General features: G+C 42.9%; 2 protein-coding genes across 3 annotated transcripts; one reads left to right on the forward strand and one right to left on the reverse strand.

The window, feature by feature from the left end:
* Nucleotides 1-4,175: 4,175 nt before the first annotated feature.
* On the reverse strand, nt 4,176-11,915 carry prmt1 (protein arginine methyltransferase 1). Of its 2 annotated transcripts, none has more exons than XM_079565455.1 (10): nt 11,798-11,915; nt 9,293-9,388; nt 9,067-9,222; nt 7,520-7,583; nt 7,181-7,323; nt 6,662-6,749; nt 6,466-6,581; nt 5,750-5,900; nt 5,072-5,193; nt 4,176-4,797 (listed from the first exon to the last, which is right to left on the reverse strand). In XM_079565455.1, exons 1-10 carry the CDS (start codon nt 11,822-11,824, stop codon nt 4,714-4,716), a joined length of 1,047 nt encoding a protein of 348 aa, XP_079421581.1. In that variant the 5' UTR covers nt 11,825-11,915; the 3' UTR covers nt 4,176-4,713. The 2 variants fall into 2 exon arrangements, with proteins under 2 accessions (XP_079421581.1, XP_079421582.1); XM_079565456.1 differs by lacking the exon at nt 11,798-11,915 and adding an exon at nt 10,742-10,770.
* A 1,973-nt stretch (nt 11,916-13,888) lies between these two features.
* LOC306969147 (AP-2 complex subunit alpha-2-like) lies at nt 13,889-20,554 on the forward strand (the record flags this gene model as incomplete). Its single annotated transcript, XM_079564747.1, has 2 exons — nt 13,889-14,594; nt 20,313-20,554. The coding sequence occupies exons 1-2, from the start codon at nt 14,528-14,530 to the stop codon at nt 20,552-20,554; spliced, it is 309 nt and encodes a 102-aa protein (XP_079420873.1). The 5' UTR covers nt 13,889-14,527.
* Between the last annotated feature and the right edge of the window lie 77 nt (nt 20,555-20,631).

Raw genomic sequence — 20,631 nt, forward strand, 5'->3', positions numbered from 1 at the left:
CTGGTCAGGGTGCTCTCTATAGTCCCTCTGTAGAAGAACCACACAGTGATGGAGCTGGTCAGGATGCTCTCTATAGTCCCTCTGTAGAAGAACCACAGTGATGGAGCTGGTCAGGATGCTCTCTATAGTCCCTCTGTAGAAGAACCACACAGTGATGGAGCTGGTCAGGGTGCTCTCTATAGTCCCTCTGTAGAAGAACCACACAGTGATGGAGCTGGTCAGGGTGCTCTCTATAGTCCCTCTGTAGAAGAACCTCACAGTGATGGAGCTGGTCAGGATGTTCTCTATAGTCCCTCTGTAGAAGAACCACACAGTGATGGAGCTGGTCAGGATGCTCTCTATAGTCCCTCTGTAGAAGAACCACACAGTGATGGAGCTGGTCAGGATGCTCTCTATAGTCCCTCTGTAGAAGAACCACACAGTGATGGAGCTGGTCAGGATGCTCTCTATAGTCCCTCTGTAGAAGAACCACACAGTGATGGAGCTGGTCAGGGTGCTCTCTATAGTCCCTCTGTAGAAGAACCTCACAGTGATGGAGCTGGTCAGGACGCTCTCTATAGTCCCTCTGTAGAAGAACCACAGTGATGGAGCTGGTCAGGATGCTCTCTATAGTCCCTCTGTAGAAGAACCTCACAGTGATGGAGCTGGTCAGGGTGCTCTCTATAGTCCCTCTGTAGAAGAACCACACAGTGATGGAGCTGGTCAGGGTGCTCTCTATAGTCCCTCTGTAGAAGAACCACACAGTGATGGAGCTGGTCAGGGTGCTCTCTATAGTCCAGAAGTTGCACATAACGGAGGCTGGGACTCTGGATCTTCTCAGCTTGTGGAGAAAGTCGAAACGCTGATTACTTTTCTTGACCAGTGATGTAGTGTGCATGGTCCAGGAGAGCTTCTCTGTGATGTGCACACCCAGGAACTTAGTGCTGGTCACCCTCTCCACTGCAGCTGATTGTTAGAGGAGCTGGACCCGCACTCTTCGAAAGTCCACAACAATCTCCTTTTCTTCTCCACATTTAGAGAGAGATTGTTCTGCACCACATGGCCAGACTGCTCACTCACTCCTGTAGTTTGACTCGTCTCTGTTGCTGATGAAGCCCACCACTGTTGTGCCGTCTGCAAACTTGATGAAGAGGTTTGAGTGGTACTTTGGAGCGCAGTCATGGGTCAGCAGAGTGAACAGGAGGGGGCTCAGCACACAGCCTTGGGGAGCCCCCGTGTTCAGTGTGATGGTTCTGGAGGACACGTACAGCCTGTGGTCTCCCCGTCAGAAGGCCCAGCAGCCAGGTGCACAGTGATGTGTTGATCCCCAGGGGGAGCAGTTTGTGTGTTAGCTGCTGTGGGATGATAGTGTTGAATGCTGAGCTAATGTCGGCCATTGGACCGATAAGCAAACTGGTGTGGGTCCAGAACAGACTTGATGTGGTCCATGACGAGCCGCTCGAAGCACTCCAGTACCTCTTTCCTACTTTTCGCTCCTATCAGATGTGTTTTTCATTTTCCTTTCAAAGTATACAATATTTTTTGCGTTTCCAAACCTGTAAGAGAGATAAAGCCGAACATTGTGGCGGGCTAAGCTAATACCATGGTATTATCTAGTGCGCAGTTCAGGAAACAGTGGAAATTAGGCATCAAGGACCTATTAGTGATTGTTTTGGGGATTCAAAGCTCAATAAATCAGGCTAGCATTAAGTATTTCAGAAAGTAGATGTAGTTCCAGTGTGAGAATAACATGCCTTTGAGAAATTTGGCACTTGAAGTTACAATTCCCCATATAAATCTATGTAGGAATGTTCAACCAGCGCAATAACTGTACACGTTATTGCGTTATTTAAGAATATGCTGTATATTTGTTTCCAGGTGAAAGCTTCATTTGTTGAGCGCAAACTGGATCAAAACCTGCAAAAAAACAAAAAAAAAAACAAAAAAAAGGATTCCCACAGCTAAAAACGTCCAAAACAACTTAAGTTAAATGAAATGCTGGTCAAATAAATATACTGAGACTAAACATGTGCAGCCCAAGTACATCCTAAATATGTAACTATAGCGCCTCGATGTGGATACACCTCGTCACTACACACAACGCGCAGGAATACCGGGGTACTTGAAGGATGCGGTTTAAAAGTAATGGTAAAGTCATCGTCATTCATTTATTGTCTGACACTGAAGTCCATACTGAAGGCATGATAGAGTAGCCGAAATATACTCAAGAGTAATGTTCCTTTGAAATGACTTACACGAGTAGAAGTAAAAAGGTATTGGGTCCCAAATAATTACTCGAGTAAAAGTAAAGACCATTGGAGTACCATCCAGTCTGATTCCCCATCAACTTCTAGACCTTTCCCAGGAACTCTCAAAGGGAACTTAGGCTCAAGAAGTTTGTTTCAAAGACAAAAACTATGTCAACACTTAAACCACAGCTTTAGGCACTATTGAATAAACCTGAAGTGAACCAATTAACCAAGCGCATTCTCTCCAGTTCAGCTTTACCCAAATCTAAAAACTTCTCGACTGGAGAGCTTACAGACTATAGGCCAGAGTGACACCTCATTTGAAAGCTAAGACCCACAAAACTCATGACAGGTTCCATGACTCCTGTCTACATCTCTGGTATGTTTGTCTCTCGGCCGTCAGCAGAGGGTGGTCGACAGTGTCAATACCTTGGAGTGGTATTTGACTCCCATTTACATTTCAAGCAACATGCAAAACATTTTCCCCATACAATCTAATTAAACTTGTCAAACTTCAAACATATAAGACCTTCTCTGACAACAGAGTCAGCTATGACGTATATGCACGCCATGATATTCTGCCATTTAAAGTCATAGTCTGTAAGGTTAAATGTTATAAGTTATAGTTAAAGTATTATTAAATAATACTTTTCCGAAAGTTCCTCCCTTTGCTGATTTCAGCAACTAATCAGAATCCCTGGGATACAACTTTGACCAATGAGACGAGCTTTTCCTGCCAATCAGGAGACAGGGGGAGAGAGCTTAATAGCTAAATTTTGAAAATTCTGTTCCTATTGTCACTACTCCTCACTGCAAACTTACAGACTATCACTTTAAACTACTGTTGTACTACATGAGCTCACACACCAGACGCTGTCCTGAAACCACCAAACCTCTGGTTAAGAAAAGCCCTTACGGTATCTTTATCGTAACATTATAAGTAAGTATAATATTCTGGACCTTGATCACATATTTATGGATGTTTGACTCATTTTTAAGTGTAAATGGTCTCACTCCTCCTCCGCTAGCAGATAAAGTAAAAAAAACCTAGTAATCGAGTAATTACCAGAGCATCGTCCGACTGCTCTAAGGCCGAAAGTCCCTTTAGGCCGACCTAACTAGAGCCTGTGTGAATCGTTTTTTCAGGGGAGTCCTGGCCCCAGAGGGTAACCTATTGTATATGTTTCAGTAGTAAGGGTTCCAAGAGGAAAACTGCACAGACACAGGGAGAACATGCAAACTCCACAGGTGTAAATCGAACCCAGACCTTCTAGCTGTGAAGCACGAGCGCCACGGAGCTGCAGTTCAGATCTGGTCTGTACTGAAGTAACCTTAAGCTGTGTTCAAGCAGTACTACGTACGTTTTTCTAAAACCAATACAAGTACTTTGATTTTAGCACTTGCCAATACCAAACACCAATGAGTACAAGGCATTTTCTTCAACATACTTTTTGAAGTGAACTGTTTATAGACTGACTTTTTCCACAGAAGAGTGGTTAGTAATTAGTCAAATTTACTAATTTACATCAGTTATATCAGAATTGGAGAGAGGACTCTTTTTTTTCATTCAATATTTTTTTATTTTATTGCTCTGTTCATTATAGACTGAACAGCTCATGTCCAAAAGCTCCTCAATGCAAAACTACAATTGCAGCTGTCCTGCCTACGGGCCACTCAACCAGTATTTACAGCCAAGCTTGAGTGAAAAAAAGATGTACAATAACCCTCTCCCTTTGTCTGTTCTGTCAGGGTGGCATTTCCGATTAATGAGTAAAAAAAACGCAGTGCTGCTTATGGCCTCTAGGGGCATGAGTTAGTTCTGCTTTAATTCCCACAGAAAGTTTCAGACTTTGAAAATTGATTCCTAAATGTTCAAGTCGTCATCCGTTTTTCAAAGTAAATCCCTCTCCCTCCATCTTGGAACAAAAGCTTTCTGAAACATCAAGGTTTTTTTCCCAGCCAAAAAAATTTATTACTTAAAAACTGCATAAGAAACAAAGAACAGTTAATTTTGGGTCAATGTGTCTTTAGGCATTCGAGCAGTAACCAAGGAGAGAGCGTTTTATTTCAGTTGGAATGACCTCAGCGACATTTGTCAGGCTAAAAACATAATGTGCATGTGTGAGATGACATGAACTTATTCCTATACTAATACAACATGGCCCACTGACATTCGGACAGCCACGAGTCTGGAAAAAAGAAAACTCCTATTTACGAAATAAGACACAGAAAAGAGACTAAACTGTCATTTGATGGAACCGACAGGCATCACACATGCACGGAGGAGGAACCACATGTAGACAGTGCCCTTGTGGTCGACTACTGCACTGTCCCATCACCGCACGACACTGACCGCACTTTTGGGAAAACCCGGAAATACTGATGACTGAATGAGGAGGCGAAAAAGAGTCTTTAAAAAGGGTGCGAGGAAGCTGGACTCCCCCGGCGGCCGTTTGTCAAACTCCAGTGCTGATGTTATGGCGCCTTAGCGCATTCTGTACTCTGACGTTTTGGAGATCTCGCACAGCTGCCCCTTGAAGTCTATGTCCACCGTGAAGTCCAGGTCTCTCTGAAAAACAAGTGTACATAAGTGTATGATGAGGGGCCAGGTTCACAATGGTGTCCTTTTCGCTAGAACTCCCATACACATACCCATGTACCTACTTTTGACAGCAAATACTTCAGCAGTTTCACTTAAACATCTGATTTAGCTACTAATGATTGAATTGGATTCATATTTCACCTGTAGTAGCAATACTTTGACTCTGGTACTGATCCACACAGCGTACCACCGTCAAGTGTGGAGTGAATGAATAATGCACCATCATCACTACTACACTTACGTTGTTCTTGACGTTGGGCTTCATGCTGATGGTGCCGAAGATCTCCTCTCCCGTTTTAACGGTGAGGTAGTCGTCCAGGTAGAAAACCGTCTGCTTCCAGTGAGTGTATGGAGACTCTGGGCCTGGACAAAGCACATTATTCTTTAGCTTAGCATTCACTAACATCAAATACACAGAAACATGTACTCCTACTGGCCAAGAACTAAAAAGCCAAGGCAACATTTCACAGCTAAAATTTGATTCAGTCTTCATTCTTTAATGAGAAGAGAAATATGATTGTTTTGTGGACTTTAGTTATTAGTTATTTGTTGTGATTTTCTGGATATAAGACATAAGGGATTCTGTCTTCTGCATCTAACCAATCCTTCAAACTGGTGTTCAGGCTGATGAAGAGCTTTAGTTTTGCCCTGTGCTTCTGCTCTGGGGCACACTCTGCTGGCCTTAAGGAGAATTGCATGTACTCACACTATGACAAATGAGCATATCCCAGTTACCATCAGTTACACTACACAAACAACCAACGCTAGTACAAGTCTAATGACACAGGATAGCGTAGGTTAAAACGTTGACAACATTTCCATTTGAATGTCCTTTTTTCATAACGGTATGGAATGGTACAAAAACAAATCCTAATTTACACAAGCGTAGTGATTGGATAATGTATGTTGTAGTGCTCACTGGTGGAGAAGCCGGTCCTCTTGTGGCAGCGGGTGAACTCGATGTTGAAGTAGGTGACCAGGGCGTGGATGTAGTCATTCCTCTTCACCTGGAGGCAGAAGGGCGACGTGAAGGTCAGGTCGTCTGCCTTCACCGTGTAGATGTCCACCTCCTGAAAGGTTCACACAGACCATAAGTCATACAGGAACAACAAACCAAATGTGGATAAAGCCATTTCCTCACACGGCTTGGCCCAACTTATAGGTGAGTACACGCAACCAGGAAGAGCTCAAGCCTGAAATAGTCATTGCTAAGGCTTTCCACGCACACTACAAACTAATGATCACAGAAAAGGCTCACAATAACAATAACGTGAAAAAATATACTGCAATACTCCATGGATGGCACATGATACCCTACAATCACCTTTGTTAAAGATACATATGCCAAATTTAACTCTCATAAACTACACACTTCATATTTGGGAACAAAGGCCATCACTTCATTCACATTCAAATAAAGAAACCACAGTCCCATTTCCTAAAGGAGTCAGCGAACTATAAGTCAACCATCAAGAAAAGTCATTTGTGCGAAATTGATTTTTTCACAGTGCTAATTGGAAAAGAATCTAAATCATTAATGAAGTACTTTTGAACCAATAAATTGTTAGTGATATAAACATTACAAATTTCCGCCCTCAAGCCACTCCCATCCAGTTTACAGAAATGCAGACAGACCTTGATGAGGCAGGCGCTGCTGACCAGCTGCTTGGGGTCCACCACGTCCACCAGGGGCTCTTTGATGGCCACCTCCTTGATGCACGACATGTCAAAGCCATACACATTCTCCCACCCTGAGGAAAGAAGTGATTGCCTTTAGCAAACGAACACAGTGCACCAGACGACGACCACGCAGGAGGAGAAAAGAACTTACAGTGGATTTTGTAGTCCTTGTACTGTCGGTCTTCAATGGCCGTCACATACAGGGTCGCTCTGTCAGGGAAGATCAACCCGTCTGGTTTCTGAAAGATCACACCTCAGTTAGAAACATACAAAAAGAAAAGTCCACCGCATTCACCATTGTGCTAATCGCACCACCTTTGGAAATTACCCATTTTCAATTTAAGCAGGTGCTGAAATTCTTCATATTTAGATGCTGTTGGTCCAGGGACAGCATTATAAAAAGGAAGCCACTTGGTTGTTTCAGCTCAATTAAAGGATTTGTATGTATTATTCAGGTATCAGTATTGAAGACCAAGTATCATTAAAGTACTAGTATCAGAAAAAACAACCAGATTGTTTTAATGAATTTTAATGTCCCGGCGCAAACCCTGGTAAAATATCAAAACAATGATTGGAAGCCAGTTTAGGAGCCCCATGTGTATGATCCAATAGTTCGACACCAGCTAACATGAAGCTAAAGGTGAACTACGGTCAGGTGGGTCGCACGTACCAGCCACTTGTCGCGGGCGTAGATGACCGTGTTAAGCATGGACTCGTAGAAGAGGCAGTAGCCCATCCACTCAGAGATGATGATGTCCACTCCGTCCACGGGCAGATCCACCTCCTCCACCTTCCCCTTGATGATGGTTACCACTGGAAAACATGCAGGAGTAGAGAAAGAGGTTATTGGAGATCACCCTGGGGCAGTTTGATTTGGAGTTAAACACAGTCACCCTTAAGGGTTCACAATAAGAGACTTTAGTATGTTTTAAAAGAAATGGACAGACTGTCCCTGCCCACCAGTTAAACCACATTGTGACCAGTCACAATGTGTCAAAAAGGAACTTACCGTCATCAAGTTTGTTGGCCTTAACGATTTTCACAGCATAATCAGAGATGCTGCTGCACTCGATCTATAAACAGAAGCCACAGCACCATTACATTATTGTTCAAATCTAGGCTCACCTGTAAACATCCATTCTACTTGCTCAGCTTATTTTTGAAAGATTTGTTTATTTGTAGTGGTGCAACAGATCGTCATTGATCCGTTCGGATCAATATCTTCGGGGCGAGGATCCGCGGATTGACTTATGGGAAAAAAAGTTGTGCGCACGGCCAGTCCACACACAGCGTGGTCGTGGCGAGCGGAGGAACGGAGGAGCTTGAACCCAGCGTTATTTAAATGGGAACATTTTGGCTTCCCTGTCAAATTGAATGATGAAGGAAAGCGGTTGGATAGAGCGCACGGCTCCCAAGTTGTCTGGGCACAAAACCAAACCCTGAGAATAGCTGATAATGATAGAGGCTTATTAACTCAGCATCCCCCTCGTCAACGTTCATCCCCTCTCTGAGAGTCCTCCATGTCGGGCCATTTATGCACATTTCATCGTATCTATGCGCTCCGTCCCACCGAGGCAGTGACAGGTGCGGGCAAGCGCTGAAGTCTGCAGGAGACGTTTAACACTCAGACACTGGAGCCATCGCTGAAGGATTGAAAGAGGATATGGTACAATCCTATAGGCATATTGCTGGTTATTGAAGTAACATTGACTGTACAGTTTATTTACTTTAGAATATATTTAATTGTCTGATACATTTAATATTACTAATAGAGTTTTCTTTTTATTGATGGTCATTGGTCCATGTTTAAAGGACGGATATAATACGCCTTTTGCTGATCCAAAAAATTATCCAATCCGTGACTCTGATCCGAGGAACGGTCTGAACTGAGATTTTTGATCTGTTGCACCCCTGATTATTTGGCTGACTGAAGTGAGCCAATATGTCCATGTTTTAGGTAGCCTGGTTATCGCCAGACAACACAAGTGATATTTAGTCTGGGGGCCGCCAATTCATTTTCTTGTAGGAGAGGTGTGGTTTACAATCATCCATAAGCGTTTATTGGTCACCACAAAGGTCTATTATATGTGTCTGCATGTAGCCCTAGCCAATCGTATCAGATGACGTATCCGCTGCAAACCTTCGAGTTAAACCATTTAGACCATGGTCTAAAGCTTGATCGAAAGATGGCGTTGTGTCTGCTGCCGTCATGTTGGAATCCATAAATAAATGTTTTCATTTATTAATCCGTAAATAAACTTCACGCTTCCGTAAGTCGAATAGTGCGTCATCGTCTTGCCGTCCTTCCTCGTTCTGTGATTGGTCCCCAAATGCAGTTTGAAAGGATTCCAGCGCACACAGCAGCAGGAGTATTCCCAGGCTGTTTAAGGCTGTCAGTGAACTTTACTAAATCTAATATACATTTGGTTAAATTACGATCAAATAGCATGACTGCACTCATGTAGCATGTGTGTTCTATCAGGCCACTCAGATAATCCAGATTCTCACACACACACACACACACTTGATGGAAAGAAAATAAGGTGACAGACTTACCCCGATGACCTTCTTTGCTCCAGCCTTTGCTGCAAACATGCAGAGAATGCCTGTCCCGCTGCCCACGTCCAGCACCACCTTGTCTTTAAAAAGATGCTTGTTGTGGAACATGGAGTTACGATAGGTCAGAGTGCGCACCTCGTCCTTCAGCATCTCCTGCAAGAGCACAGCAGAATGAGAACACTGCCTCCGATAAACACAGGGAAGTGATCAGAAAGAGCGGTACCTCGTGGATCCCGAAGTGGGCGTATGAGTCAAAGTAGTAGTCTTTTGAGGTCATATCTTCTGCCGCCGGCTTGGCAGAATTCTCACCCTGCGAAACCTGGGAAAACAGATGGATCCACTCGTCACTGTGACCAAGTTTCATTCAGCAAGACATTAAGGAGAATGCCAAGCCACAGTGAGCGTTTCTAAACCAGCCGCACGCTAGCTTTAAAAAGAGCCTACTTTATTTTACTGCAAAGGTAATGTGGGATTTTACGCAGGTAACTACAGAGATTCAAAAAACCTAAAGAATTCAAAGGCTTTTTACAAAATTAATATTGTTTAGGACGGTGGTTCACAAAGTGGGGTCCGGAGCCCCTGGTGGGCCTCAGAGGTACTACAGGGAATCCCCCAAAGGTCCTACCAAAGGGTTTGTAAAGGAAGAACACATTTAATAAAATGAACAGTATTTCATTTTACAGTCATTGCTGGCTGCTGATTTTTATGCTATTGTAGGATAATTAAAAAATAAATACATAAAAATAATAAATTATAATTATTATTATCATTATTATTATGGAGGCCTGGTGAGAATCTGATCGATTCGACTTTGGGAACGTCTAGGAATCCGGGACAATATTTTCTTCAGATCGATCAACTGGCAGTTCTAAATAATGGAGTTATTAACTACAGCTTTGATATTTAGACATTTCTACAATAACCAATTTGGTGGTTGGATTTTGAGAGGATTTTTAATTCCCTAGACCCATCAAACTATTTCCCCCCCCCCCCATTATTCTTGTTTAGACACTTTAGTTTTATAGGGCCATAAAGTATTGGGAAATCATCTGAAACCCAACCATACAATATTTATTTGACATTAATGGCTACAAATGTGCAAACTGAAAATCACTTGATGTATTCATTCTTCCTACAAGTGGTCAAAAATCACACAAAACGGGTTCTCCCTCTTAAGCATGTGACGATTCATCGAAAAATTTATTTAAAGTCGATTTAATGTGTAAAAAGTTGTAATTGTAAATTTTAGTACATTTTTTAGAAGACCAAAAGGTAATTTTTTAAATGAAATGGGGGTCTTGCTCAGGGCTTGGGTGCATCGTTACATCCCACCACCAGGCCTGGATCAAGATCCAATCAGAGCTTAACTGCAGCCAAGGCCCTCAAATAGACCGAAGTTGGACTAGATTCTGCCAAAACTTAAAACAATTAAACGATTTAAATTGGTAATCAATCAATGACACGGGTTAGAGGTGAAGATGCACTACACAAATCGCCTTAACCCTTTGTTCCGATACCATTTTTTTTACATTTTGATCCAATACTGATACATGGGCTCAGAGTATCAGGCCGATACCATGGTGTGTGAATAAAAACAAAAGCAAAGCCTGGAAAAAGATGCCACAGCAAATGGCTCATTATGCATTATACAAAGTACAGCGTTGTTACTTACGCTGCTCGACTCAGCCAATGTTCTGCTCCCACTCTAAAGATTCAATGAAGGCAACAAACAAGTAACACAAATGTAAATTTATGCAGTGATTATTAAACGTTATAGCGTTTGCAGAGCTGCCACAGCATTTTTTTCCTTCAATATATTTAAAATAGCAAAGCTTTTGTACAACACAATATGGTATCGGTTAATAAGTAACAATTTATGGTATCGGCATAAAATGTATTGAATATCCGTAGTTTATTTGGACCTCACAACTGAGCCATTTCATTTTAAACATAAAAAAAAGAAAAAAAAGAATATATGTCCAAATAGGAATGGGAAGAAGTTGATACAATCCCACCCACAGGTTAGGGTAAACCCGATAGTTACCGATCACAGGTCTTTTGGATTATCCTGAATAATCAATAAAACTTCACCGCTAAATGTTGATTACTGACACTTCATGGGGAGACTTTATCTTTGCTTCACAGGGAGACTACATCCCCAAACGCCTTCATTCGTCGTGTACAACAAAGCCCACGTTACCGGCGTTGTAATGGTCTTTGAAGGAGAACTCAAGGGTTTCTTCACTGGAGCTAACGCCGGGCGGGAAGGGACTAGACCCAGTGAGCGACGCAACAAATGAATCAGAGAAACTCGCTAAACGCTGAGTGAAAGGTGTTTGATCCGAGGATAATGGAATGAGTCGGCAGCCGGAGCACCTAGCATGAAGCTAACCCATATGAGCTAACCCATGCGGTGTCCTGCTAACTGTGAGCGCGCGAACAACTGCGCACTTCACCCGGGGCCGACTCAGACCAGCGAACAGAGGAAACGCACAGGGCCATCTCCTCTCCGAAAACTACGCTCTTACGAAGTCGAAAGAGATATTAAGAGTTACACCGACGTTAGACACAGACAATGGTGAGCAGCGTTACGCCTATCAGGGCCGCCTGGCCGAGAGACTCGTTACACAATAAACCGAATGACAAAATAGAAGAGAAAAACCCAGATAAACGAGCCAAAGCAGGACTATAGGTGAGAGAAAATGAAAGAATTGTAAAGAAGATGTACCTCCATCCTCTCCGCTGTGGCCGCCATTTCGTTCTGCGCTTGGCCTCGTGAGATGATGCGACTTCACTAAACTAAAACACTTCCTGGAACACGCCCACTTCCCGCCCACAGACGAAGCGCGGCCATGTGATTGGACAGTCCCCGCGGCCGCCACGCCCCTGTGAGAGAGTCGACAGTGATAGGCAACGTCAGGCCCGCGGGCCGAATTCGGCACTCCAGGACAGAACCTCTGGGCCCTGAGACGATTTTAAGAAATATTATTATGCGAATAAGAGATCAAATACCTATTAAAGCACTCTAAACATGAGATAAATAGTGTCCGTATTTTTGAACCTCTTAACCCCTGCCTTCACCTCCTGGAGCTGCCACCTTAACATGGTGGAGGGGTTTGAGCACCCGAAGGATCCTGGGAGCTCTGTTGTCGGGGGCTTCGTGTCCCTGGTAGGGTCTCCCATGGCAAACAGGTCCTATAGGTGACGGGTCGGACAAAGAGCGGTTCAGAAGCCCCTTATGAGAGACCAACAGGCCCGGTTAATCGTGAGGCCGTCCTTCTGTGGACCCACCACCTGCAAGAGGAGCCATAAGGGGCTGGTGCAATGTGATTTGGGCAGCTCCAACAGCTGCCCCCACAACCCAGAAACGGACAAGTGGAAGAAGATGGATGGATGGATGGACTCCTGCCTTAGCCAAGTGCATTTTCTCTTTACCCAAACTTTTATCTTTTCCGTGCGTTGTTGCCATGCACGTAGTAGTCACTTTTTTGACATTTCTTTTCATTGCTTCATTGCTTATTTGTTTTATTTTGTCACATTCTCGTCAAATGTCTGTCACTCTTCTGTTATTCTTTGGTTGCTATTTTGTGGTGTTTAAGTTGCTTTTTCGTCACTCTTTTGCCACTTTTCCCTCACATTTTTGGTACTCTTTCATCACATGCAAAATGTTCTTTTACATTTTTTTTTTCTATATTTAAGGCTGCGTAAACCAGAAAACGATTAGTCGATTACTAAAATAGCTGACAACAATTTCAATTTGTATTTTTCATATTTTCCATCTGAAACTACATGGAAACACACCAGAGTCTGTTCAAATGATTGTTATTGGGTTGTTTTGATCTCTTAAAAGCATATCTAAAAGGCTGTGTGGAAATTACAATATTTTATATGATATATGGCAAAATACGGTTGTATTTGGGTCGTGGCTTGTCATCCGAGGGTAATGAAGCCAATACCACTTGAGAGTCACTTGGCATTTGCAGAAAGTTCTTTAATTTAGGCTACAGTGGTGAGGTTCGGCCCTTGGTGGTTTGGCAATGATGAAAATCGTCCCTCCATGACGTAAAAATTGCCTACTTCGACATAGACTATACAACAGGCAACGTCAGGCTCAGGGGCCAAATCTGGCCATTCAGCGTAGAACCTCTGGCCCTCAACTTTGCACAAATCAGAGATCAAATGCCTGTTAAAGTACTCAAAAAGGTGAAAAACACTGTCAGTTCCTTTAACAAATCTAAACTGTGGATGTCTCCACTGTGAGATCAATAAAGATAAGATAGAACTTTACTGACCTCACAATGGAGGTCAATAAATGGAGGCCTTATTTTATTACCTTATTTTATCTTAAAAGGACACCCAAATAGTAAGTATTGTAGCCTAATTGGGGGGTTCGGCCCTGGGTCTTTTGACGATGAAGAGAATTGGCCCTCCATCAAAGCAAACTCGCCTACCCCTGGTCTACAACAAAGTCCTGCTTAGACTAGACCCTTATGAGCTCACACCATTACAGGAAAGAAACTGTGAATGTGAAAGAATGGATGGTTCTTTCACAAACATTTCCTTCAAATATCATAATATTACGCCATTAAAACCTCTAAAACGAACATTTTATGTGAGACAGAGCTGGCTTTAAGGTTCCAAGCTTGTGGAAGGTGAGGGATGGACCCAGTTAAATATGTTAGTGCACGTGCCATCATCTGTGGCCCTCCATGCTGTATACACTTCATATATCTGGCCTACACCATCATCTCACTGCACCATGATGCTTTTTGCTCAGGCCAGGAGGGGGCGCTGTGCTGCTGACCGCTGAACCCAAGGCCGAAGCTCATCTGCGTGCGCGTGCGCGCTGTTGGAGCTGCGGTCACGAGCCTTATCCAGTATCTGAGCTCCGAAGTGGAGGCTGGAGACTTCGAAGGCATCGCACCCCCATCAGCCCGTCTTCAGCCCGTCTTCAGCCCGTCTTCAGCCCGCCTTCAGCCCGCCTTCAGCCCCTCTCAAGCCCCTCTCAGCGGGCTAGTGTTCGCGTAGTGCTGTTCCGCGCTGCGGTGATGTATGCTACATTTGAAGGATACTGCTAGGCAGCTAGCTAGCTAGCTGGTAGTCTAGCTTTGCCGTGCGTGACCTAAAGTCTTACTCATTATTCAGCGCTAATTTCCAGAACCCTCTTTACTTTTGCGTTCCCCGAAGGTCCTGCCGTGGTGGGATCGGATTGTGGCCCCTCTCCGCCGGTGTCCCTCTAATCCCAGCCGGGAGCCATTGAATGAAATAGCTGCGGTAGCTAGCGGAAACGGAGTGTTTGAGGGAAACTGCAGTAGTGGAGCTAGTGTCCGTCATTAAGCTTCTCTACATTGTACCTTTGCCTCACACTCGCTCGGACCACAGGCCCTGACCAGAGGACTGCTCCTGAGGCTCTGACACTGTTCCTGGATAGAGCGGATAAGGACACAAACCTGCCAAAATGCCTGCTGTGTCCAAAGGAGATGGAATGCGCGGATTAGCAGTCTTTATCTCAGACATCAGGAACTGTAAGTCACGCTTTTCTTTTCCTTATGTTCTGTACCTTCTTATGAACAGGGCCATGGCCCGGTGCGCGTAGTTCTGCTCATTTGGAGATGATGATAAGCTCAGGAGAACATGGACAGATGGAGAGCGTCCTCCATCAACATGTCACTTCTCTGGTCCGAACAGAGACGATTACCTGCATAGATCCTTCTTTCTACATCCGGCTCCCTGTCACAGACCTCCAGGCTTGGGGACAGTGTTGATTTAGTAGCAGTCTCTGATGCATATACAAACCAGTGTCATTGACATGAATCCAAACCTGGCACCTGACACTTGTTCTTGTGTGTGAAACGTCATGAGCCAGGTGGTGTTGGAGAACCTTGTCCTACACTTTGTTCTTTTCAAGCTCTTTTCAATCCTCCAACACAGTGGTGGCTGTTAATTGTTAGCATGACTTTTATTGATTTAAAAAAATATATATATTTACTGTTATTATTATTATTATCATTATTATATCAGTTCAACCAGTAGATCACAATCTACTGGTTGAACACGCCAGCTTCTTCTCTCTGAGCTTTACAGTGATTTTATGACAGATAATTATTCTTTGTCATACAGACAGGCTGTAAAACATCTGTCATGAGCTATTTAATCTGCTACAAAAGATAGCAAATTAAAAATTAGGGGGGGAAACAAAGGCTCATCTAAATAGCTACTTTCAATTTGCAGTTAACTAGCTGAAGTCTTCTGTCTGATTTTGACTAAAAGAATGGCTTTTGCAAACCAAAAAGTGCTTTAAAGTGCATTAAAGGCTCCATTGCATTGGAGTCGAGGTTTATTCCACTTAGCAGCTGTTCCATTTCTAAACTAGCTGACAATGGCTGTATTTCAGTGTGTGGCTTGTTGTGATTAATATCATTAGCTGCTTCATTCTTCTGTTTTCTGAGCTTTGGTTTTTGGATGACGCACCTGTACAGACAGACACCAGTAAAGCTGAGCTTCGAGGTCTTTCCATCCATGCATTGTATTATCTTTTTCACTGTCAGATATAAGCAAAGTCTATGTTGGTATCCAGGTGTGGAGATTTGTTGTGAAGGATGGAAGGAGTGCTGAACATGTTAAGGTTGTTTAATATATCGCCAAAGTAGATCTTCCGCACATTATTGCTCAGTTTTCTGGTTCTAGATAAATTCATATTTTAGTTTGGGTAATGGGTATCGGAAAAAGTATTGAGCAGGTGTTGGTATCAAAAAACAAGGATCGTTAAAGGGACTATACAGAGTTTAAGTATGTTCCTCCCCCTACATGTTCCAGCCATGTCCTAATGTGTAGAATGAGCTCAGACCTGTTCACCACAACTGCCTCTAAAATCCTGCACTGTCACTCAGAAAGGTGTTCATTCGGGCCGATGTGCCTTCACGCCCGAGCTTAATAAAGATGCTGCAGTTACGCATAAGACCTGAGGTGGCAGTAGTGAGTATAAAATGACTAGCTTGCATCTAGCCCCTTTAAAGTACTGGTATCGAAAAATGTAACAGTACCCAGCCCTGGTCGCAAAAACAACAAAAAACAAATCCTCAAAAACTGCTGTTAAAGTTAACGGTTTAACTCACAATTAATCAGGGAAACAAAGAAGTAATTAATGTCTAATGAATGGGATCTGTATCTCGATCCAATTCCCACATGCACATATTATCCATCATCGATATCATCATCATATTTAAAGGTGTGACGTTTGACGGTCTTGTAATTTATTCGAGCATTCTGAAATAAGATGTAAGTCTGCACAATTTTATATATTTCTGGTGGTTTGCAAAAAATCACATTGTAATCAATAAAGGCTTCATTGGGAATATGAACTAGCAAAGCATTAGGGCCCGAGCGACACCCATATGAAGAGGTTGGAAAGGCCCATTGTGATATATAGGCCGTTATGTTTTTTGATCTCCCAAACAGCCTACAGCAGTGGTTCTCAATCCGTGGACCTCCTACTTCCACGCCATTGACAACACATCACAAAATGTCTGTTTTATCTATTATTAAAATGAACTCAAGCCAGATTTGAAATTCAATACAAAAATAATTTCAAAGACAAGTTATGAAACGAGGCGGTTAGTGTGAGGACCAGGACCAGTTTTTCTCCAGCTCGCTAAAACTGAAGTTGATGGTACAATTGGTACAACGCTGTGGTTGTTGCAGAACTTGCCGATGCATTTTGTATTTGTCTTCTCTCTGGTCTGTGTGAACTGTTTTATGGATCTTTGTGCTCCTGCCTCTTGGCCAGGTCAAATCTCAATTTTGACCTGTTAAGGTCAAATGAATAACGTCAGACACTGGTTTGGAGCTGGACTCTGTGCTCTGGCTGCTCGCCCCCTGTGCTCTATGTGAGCGTCTCCCTCACTGTCAAACATCACTTGGCCTCACTTACATGTGACCGATGCAAAGCCAAAGGGGAACAGGCACAGCCCTGGTGATGTGAAGGGTGTAAATTGCGTACAGTGCAATTATAATTACTACACTGAAGAAAGCTTTTGCTTTTGACTAGGCCTGCACAAGCTCCATAACTGCATTTACTAACTATATTATTGTGATACAAAACAAACTGTCAAAAATAGACAATAAATAAAATCAGAACCAAAACAAGCTGAAAATGAACTTACTTTGGAGAAAACTGACCGAAACTGAATTTTGACACATTTTAGTTAGGCCCTTCGCCAGCCCTGATGCCTCTTGTAATCGTATAGGGGTGCAGAGCGAAGCGGGGGCACTCCCCCAAAGTGCGCGCTCGCCTCCTATCAAACATGCACTAACGCACTCCTCTTGTCGTGCACGTGCACATGTATCAGAAAAAAAACATTGTAATTGTACAGAGCCCATAAAAGTCAATGGGCGACTGGTCACTTCAGTGCCCGTCAGTGCCCGTCCGTGACCCAGGACCTCTACCATGAGGTAGGAATGCACGAGTGCTTTCCGAAATAGTTTATGGTACCCGCGTAAGGGGAAACCAAAAGTCCCAGATTTTGGCCCAAAATTCAAACCCGATCCGACACAACTTTTGACTATTTCCAAATTTTGAATTTCAAAATAATTGCGCGTTAGCGCCACCTCAGTTTTTTTGTAACATTGCGAGATAGGACACGGGCAAAAATGAACTTTGTCGTAGAATCCTAAAAATCGGTACAGACGTGCATCATGACAAGTTGAGCAAAAAATATTATTCATCCATATTGGACGTCGGCCATTTCCACCTCTATTTTTCACTTCGTACAAAATCTCCTCCTAGAGCGTTTATCGGAACGAGCTAATTTTGGGTGGAAAATAATCTTGAAGTAGAACTGCAAACTGGACGAAGTATTTTGCTATTTTTTGCAAAGAATAAATGGCTCCCATCTGCACATGTGAAGACTAGGGATGGCCGATATATCGGCGCCGCCGATATTATCGGCCGATATTTGTCATTTTTTGACATATCGGTATCGGTCCGATATTGGGAAATATCGGCCGATATTTTCTTTTTTCTTTTAATTATTTACTGCACCGTAATGTCGTAGCGCACCTGAAAGCAGCAGCTTGTAGACGGGCTACACTGACCTGACTGGGGGAACAGTTTATTCAAATTATCTAAAATAAACAGTGGCTCCTAAAAATAAAGAACCTCCAGCATAAATTCACACGTCTCCAAAAGAAAGTATGTTTTTACTAAGTTTAAACAAAGTGGAGCGGACACTTGACACCACAGAGATGCAGAGCCACAAGTTACTGCTGTAACAAACTGGACTAAATCTGCCTCCATGGACATAATTCTGAGTCAGGATTAACAGGAATCATTTTCTGATGGATTATTTGTCGCTACATCTGAGGTGAGTTTTGAAAAAGTTTCTCCGTCCTGACGCCAGATTTATAACTTTGTTTGTTAGCGCTAGCATAGCTTCTAACAGGCTAAAGGCTACAACACGTAAACATGACCTTTCTGTCATCATGTAGGTCTAACTACAGTGATGATAATGTCTGTATTGACGTTTACTGCGCCCACTTTTGTCATGTTAATGACCCGTGAAAATGAGGTGTTATGTCGCATTTTCGCACATATTTAATTAGACGCATCTGCGATCGTTCGCGCATTTATCATTGAAAACAAAGCAGATCAAAGCTCATGCTAATCTTGTAAATCTACTGTTTGCCTTTTGCCAGCTCTAAACCAACTCTCAATCTTCAGTCTGGCCTCATTAGTTCAGTATAAGGTGCTGTTAAAGTGACTATTTCTTGCAATTCCAAAGCTTCATACATAGCAGTGTGTCCACAGACAAGTTCATCAGATTTGTTTAAAGTTAAAACATGTAGCTTAAACAACATGGTAGGCTACATGTTTAAGTAAAAAATACAATAAATAGTAGCCTAGCATATTCCCAGTGTCACTGTTTCCCATTAATAGAGGACATGGGTGAAAGTATAATAATTAGTAGGTCTGAGTAAATGTTTAGCCAAAATCCAAATGACATTTCACTCCAACATTGCATTTGGTCTTTTTAATATTTTTCTAATAAAAGGGATTGTTTGTTTAATCCTGGTGTGTGAGATGTGTCCCAGGCATAAGCATAAGACATTCCAATAATGGAGCAATTTGCAAACTTGACCACATTTGAGCCTTTCTATTGATTTTTAACGTCGAAATAAATATCGGCAAATATCGGATATCGGCCACAGCAGCAAGGCAAATATCGGATATCGATATCGGCAGCAAATTTTCATATCGGACCATCCCTAGTGAAGACCGAGAGCTGGTCTGGTCACGTGACTGTCTTGAAAACGGCTTCATTCTGTGAGTTGCGTATCGTGTCTCAAAGCGGGTCATCGGCTCAGAGAGTTTCACGGCTGCCTTGAGCAATGAGGCCCAAAACAACAATTTAAATCATTAGTGATAAATAAATGAGCTGTATTTCTCCCACTTCCCATTTAGCCATGTCCAGGCTGTAATAAACTCTTTCCCTGTTCTTTACAATGTCCTGCTTTTAAAGAGATACTAAATCAGGTGTGGATGGCTGACCAGGTGAGGGAAATGTGAGGAGCTCCATCTACAGCAAATAGTGTACAATTAGCCCTGACTGAATGAAATAAAAAGATCCCGCATTGATTCTTACCTTTGAGCAGCAGAGCCCCAGGTGATGAGTCGGCCCCGCCCACTGGAGCTTGGTACAAAGAAAATGACTCATATTTATCGGCCTATGATTGATTTGATCATTCAAACATCAGCATCAGGCTGCAAATCGTCTGTTCCACACTTCCCTTGCACACATGATTGTGTTGAGGCTTCAGTCTTGTTCATGAGAAGTCGCAATAATAAAGTTTGTCCACAAGAGGTCAGCGTTCAAACAGAATGAAACAGCTCAGAGACTTTAAACCTTATGACACTTTTTTGCCAGGAAAGCCACAAAGTGTTACAAGGCTTTACTCGCCCATCACTGTCTTATTTTTCAACCCTCTGTTGACGAAGGCAATTCACCGAAACGAAAAATAGAAAGAACATCCTACCTAAAGTTTGATGGGAAAAGAAGATAGAAGTATGGATGATGCAGCAGCACTGACAGTTAGTGATGAACTTGGTGAATATCTGTATAAATGTGGTTCATTCCTTACTGTTCATAAGAGGGGCTTTTCTGAGTGGAGTTTACTTTATATTTTCTATGTGTTGTCTTGTGTTTTTGTCAATTTAAAAAAAAATCTGTGACTTTTTTTCTCCATAGGTAAGAGCAAGGAAGCTGAGATCAAAAGGATAAACAAAGAGCTGGCCAACATCCGCTCCAAGTTTAAGGGCGATAAAGCGCTGGATGGCTACAGTAAGAAGAAGTACGTGTGCAAGCTGCTGTTCATCTTCCTCCTGGGCCATGACATTGACTTTGGGCACATGGAAGCAGTCAACCTGCTCAGCTCTAACAAGTACACGGAGAAACAGATCGTAAGTAGTGCACAGGCCCATCCTTTTTGATGCAAATCAACGTCCTGACAGTGATTCACTCTGAGATTCTCAGGATTCTGAGATTCACAATGTTAGTTTTTCCAAAA

The sequence above is a fragment of the Gobius niger genome (assembly GCF_951799975.1).
Source record: "Gobius niger genome assembly, chromosome: 10".
Taxonomy (NCBI): domain Eukaryota; kingdom Metazoa; phylum Chordata; class Actinopteri; order Gobiiformes; family Gobiidae; genus Gobius; species Gobius niger.

Coding starts and splice junctions, on each gene's coding strand:
- prmt1 (XM_079565455.1), bottom strand. CDS start 11,824: ATGGCGGCCACAGCGGAGAGGATGGAG. Junction 9,223..9,292: donor CCCACTTCGGGATCCACGAG/GTACCGCTCTTT, acceptor GTGCTCTTGCAG/GAGATGCTGAAGGACGAGGT. Junction 5,194..5,749: donor GAGGACCGGCTTCTCCACCA/GTGAGCACTACA, acceptor TGCTTTGTCCAG/GCCCAGAGTCTCCATACACT.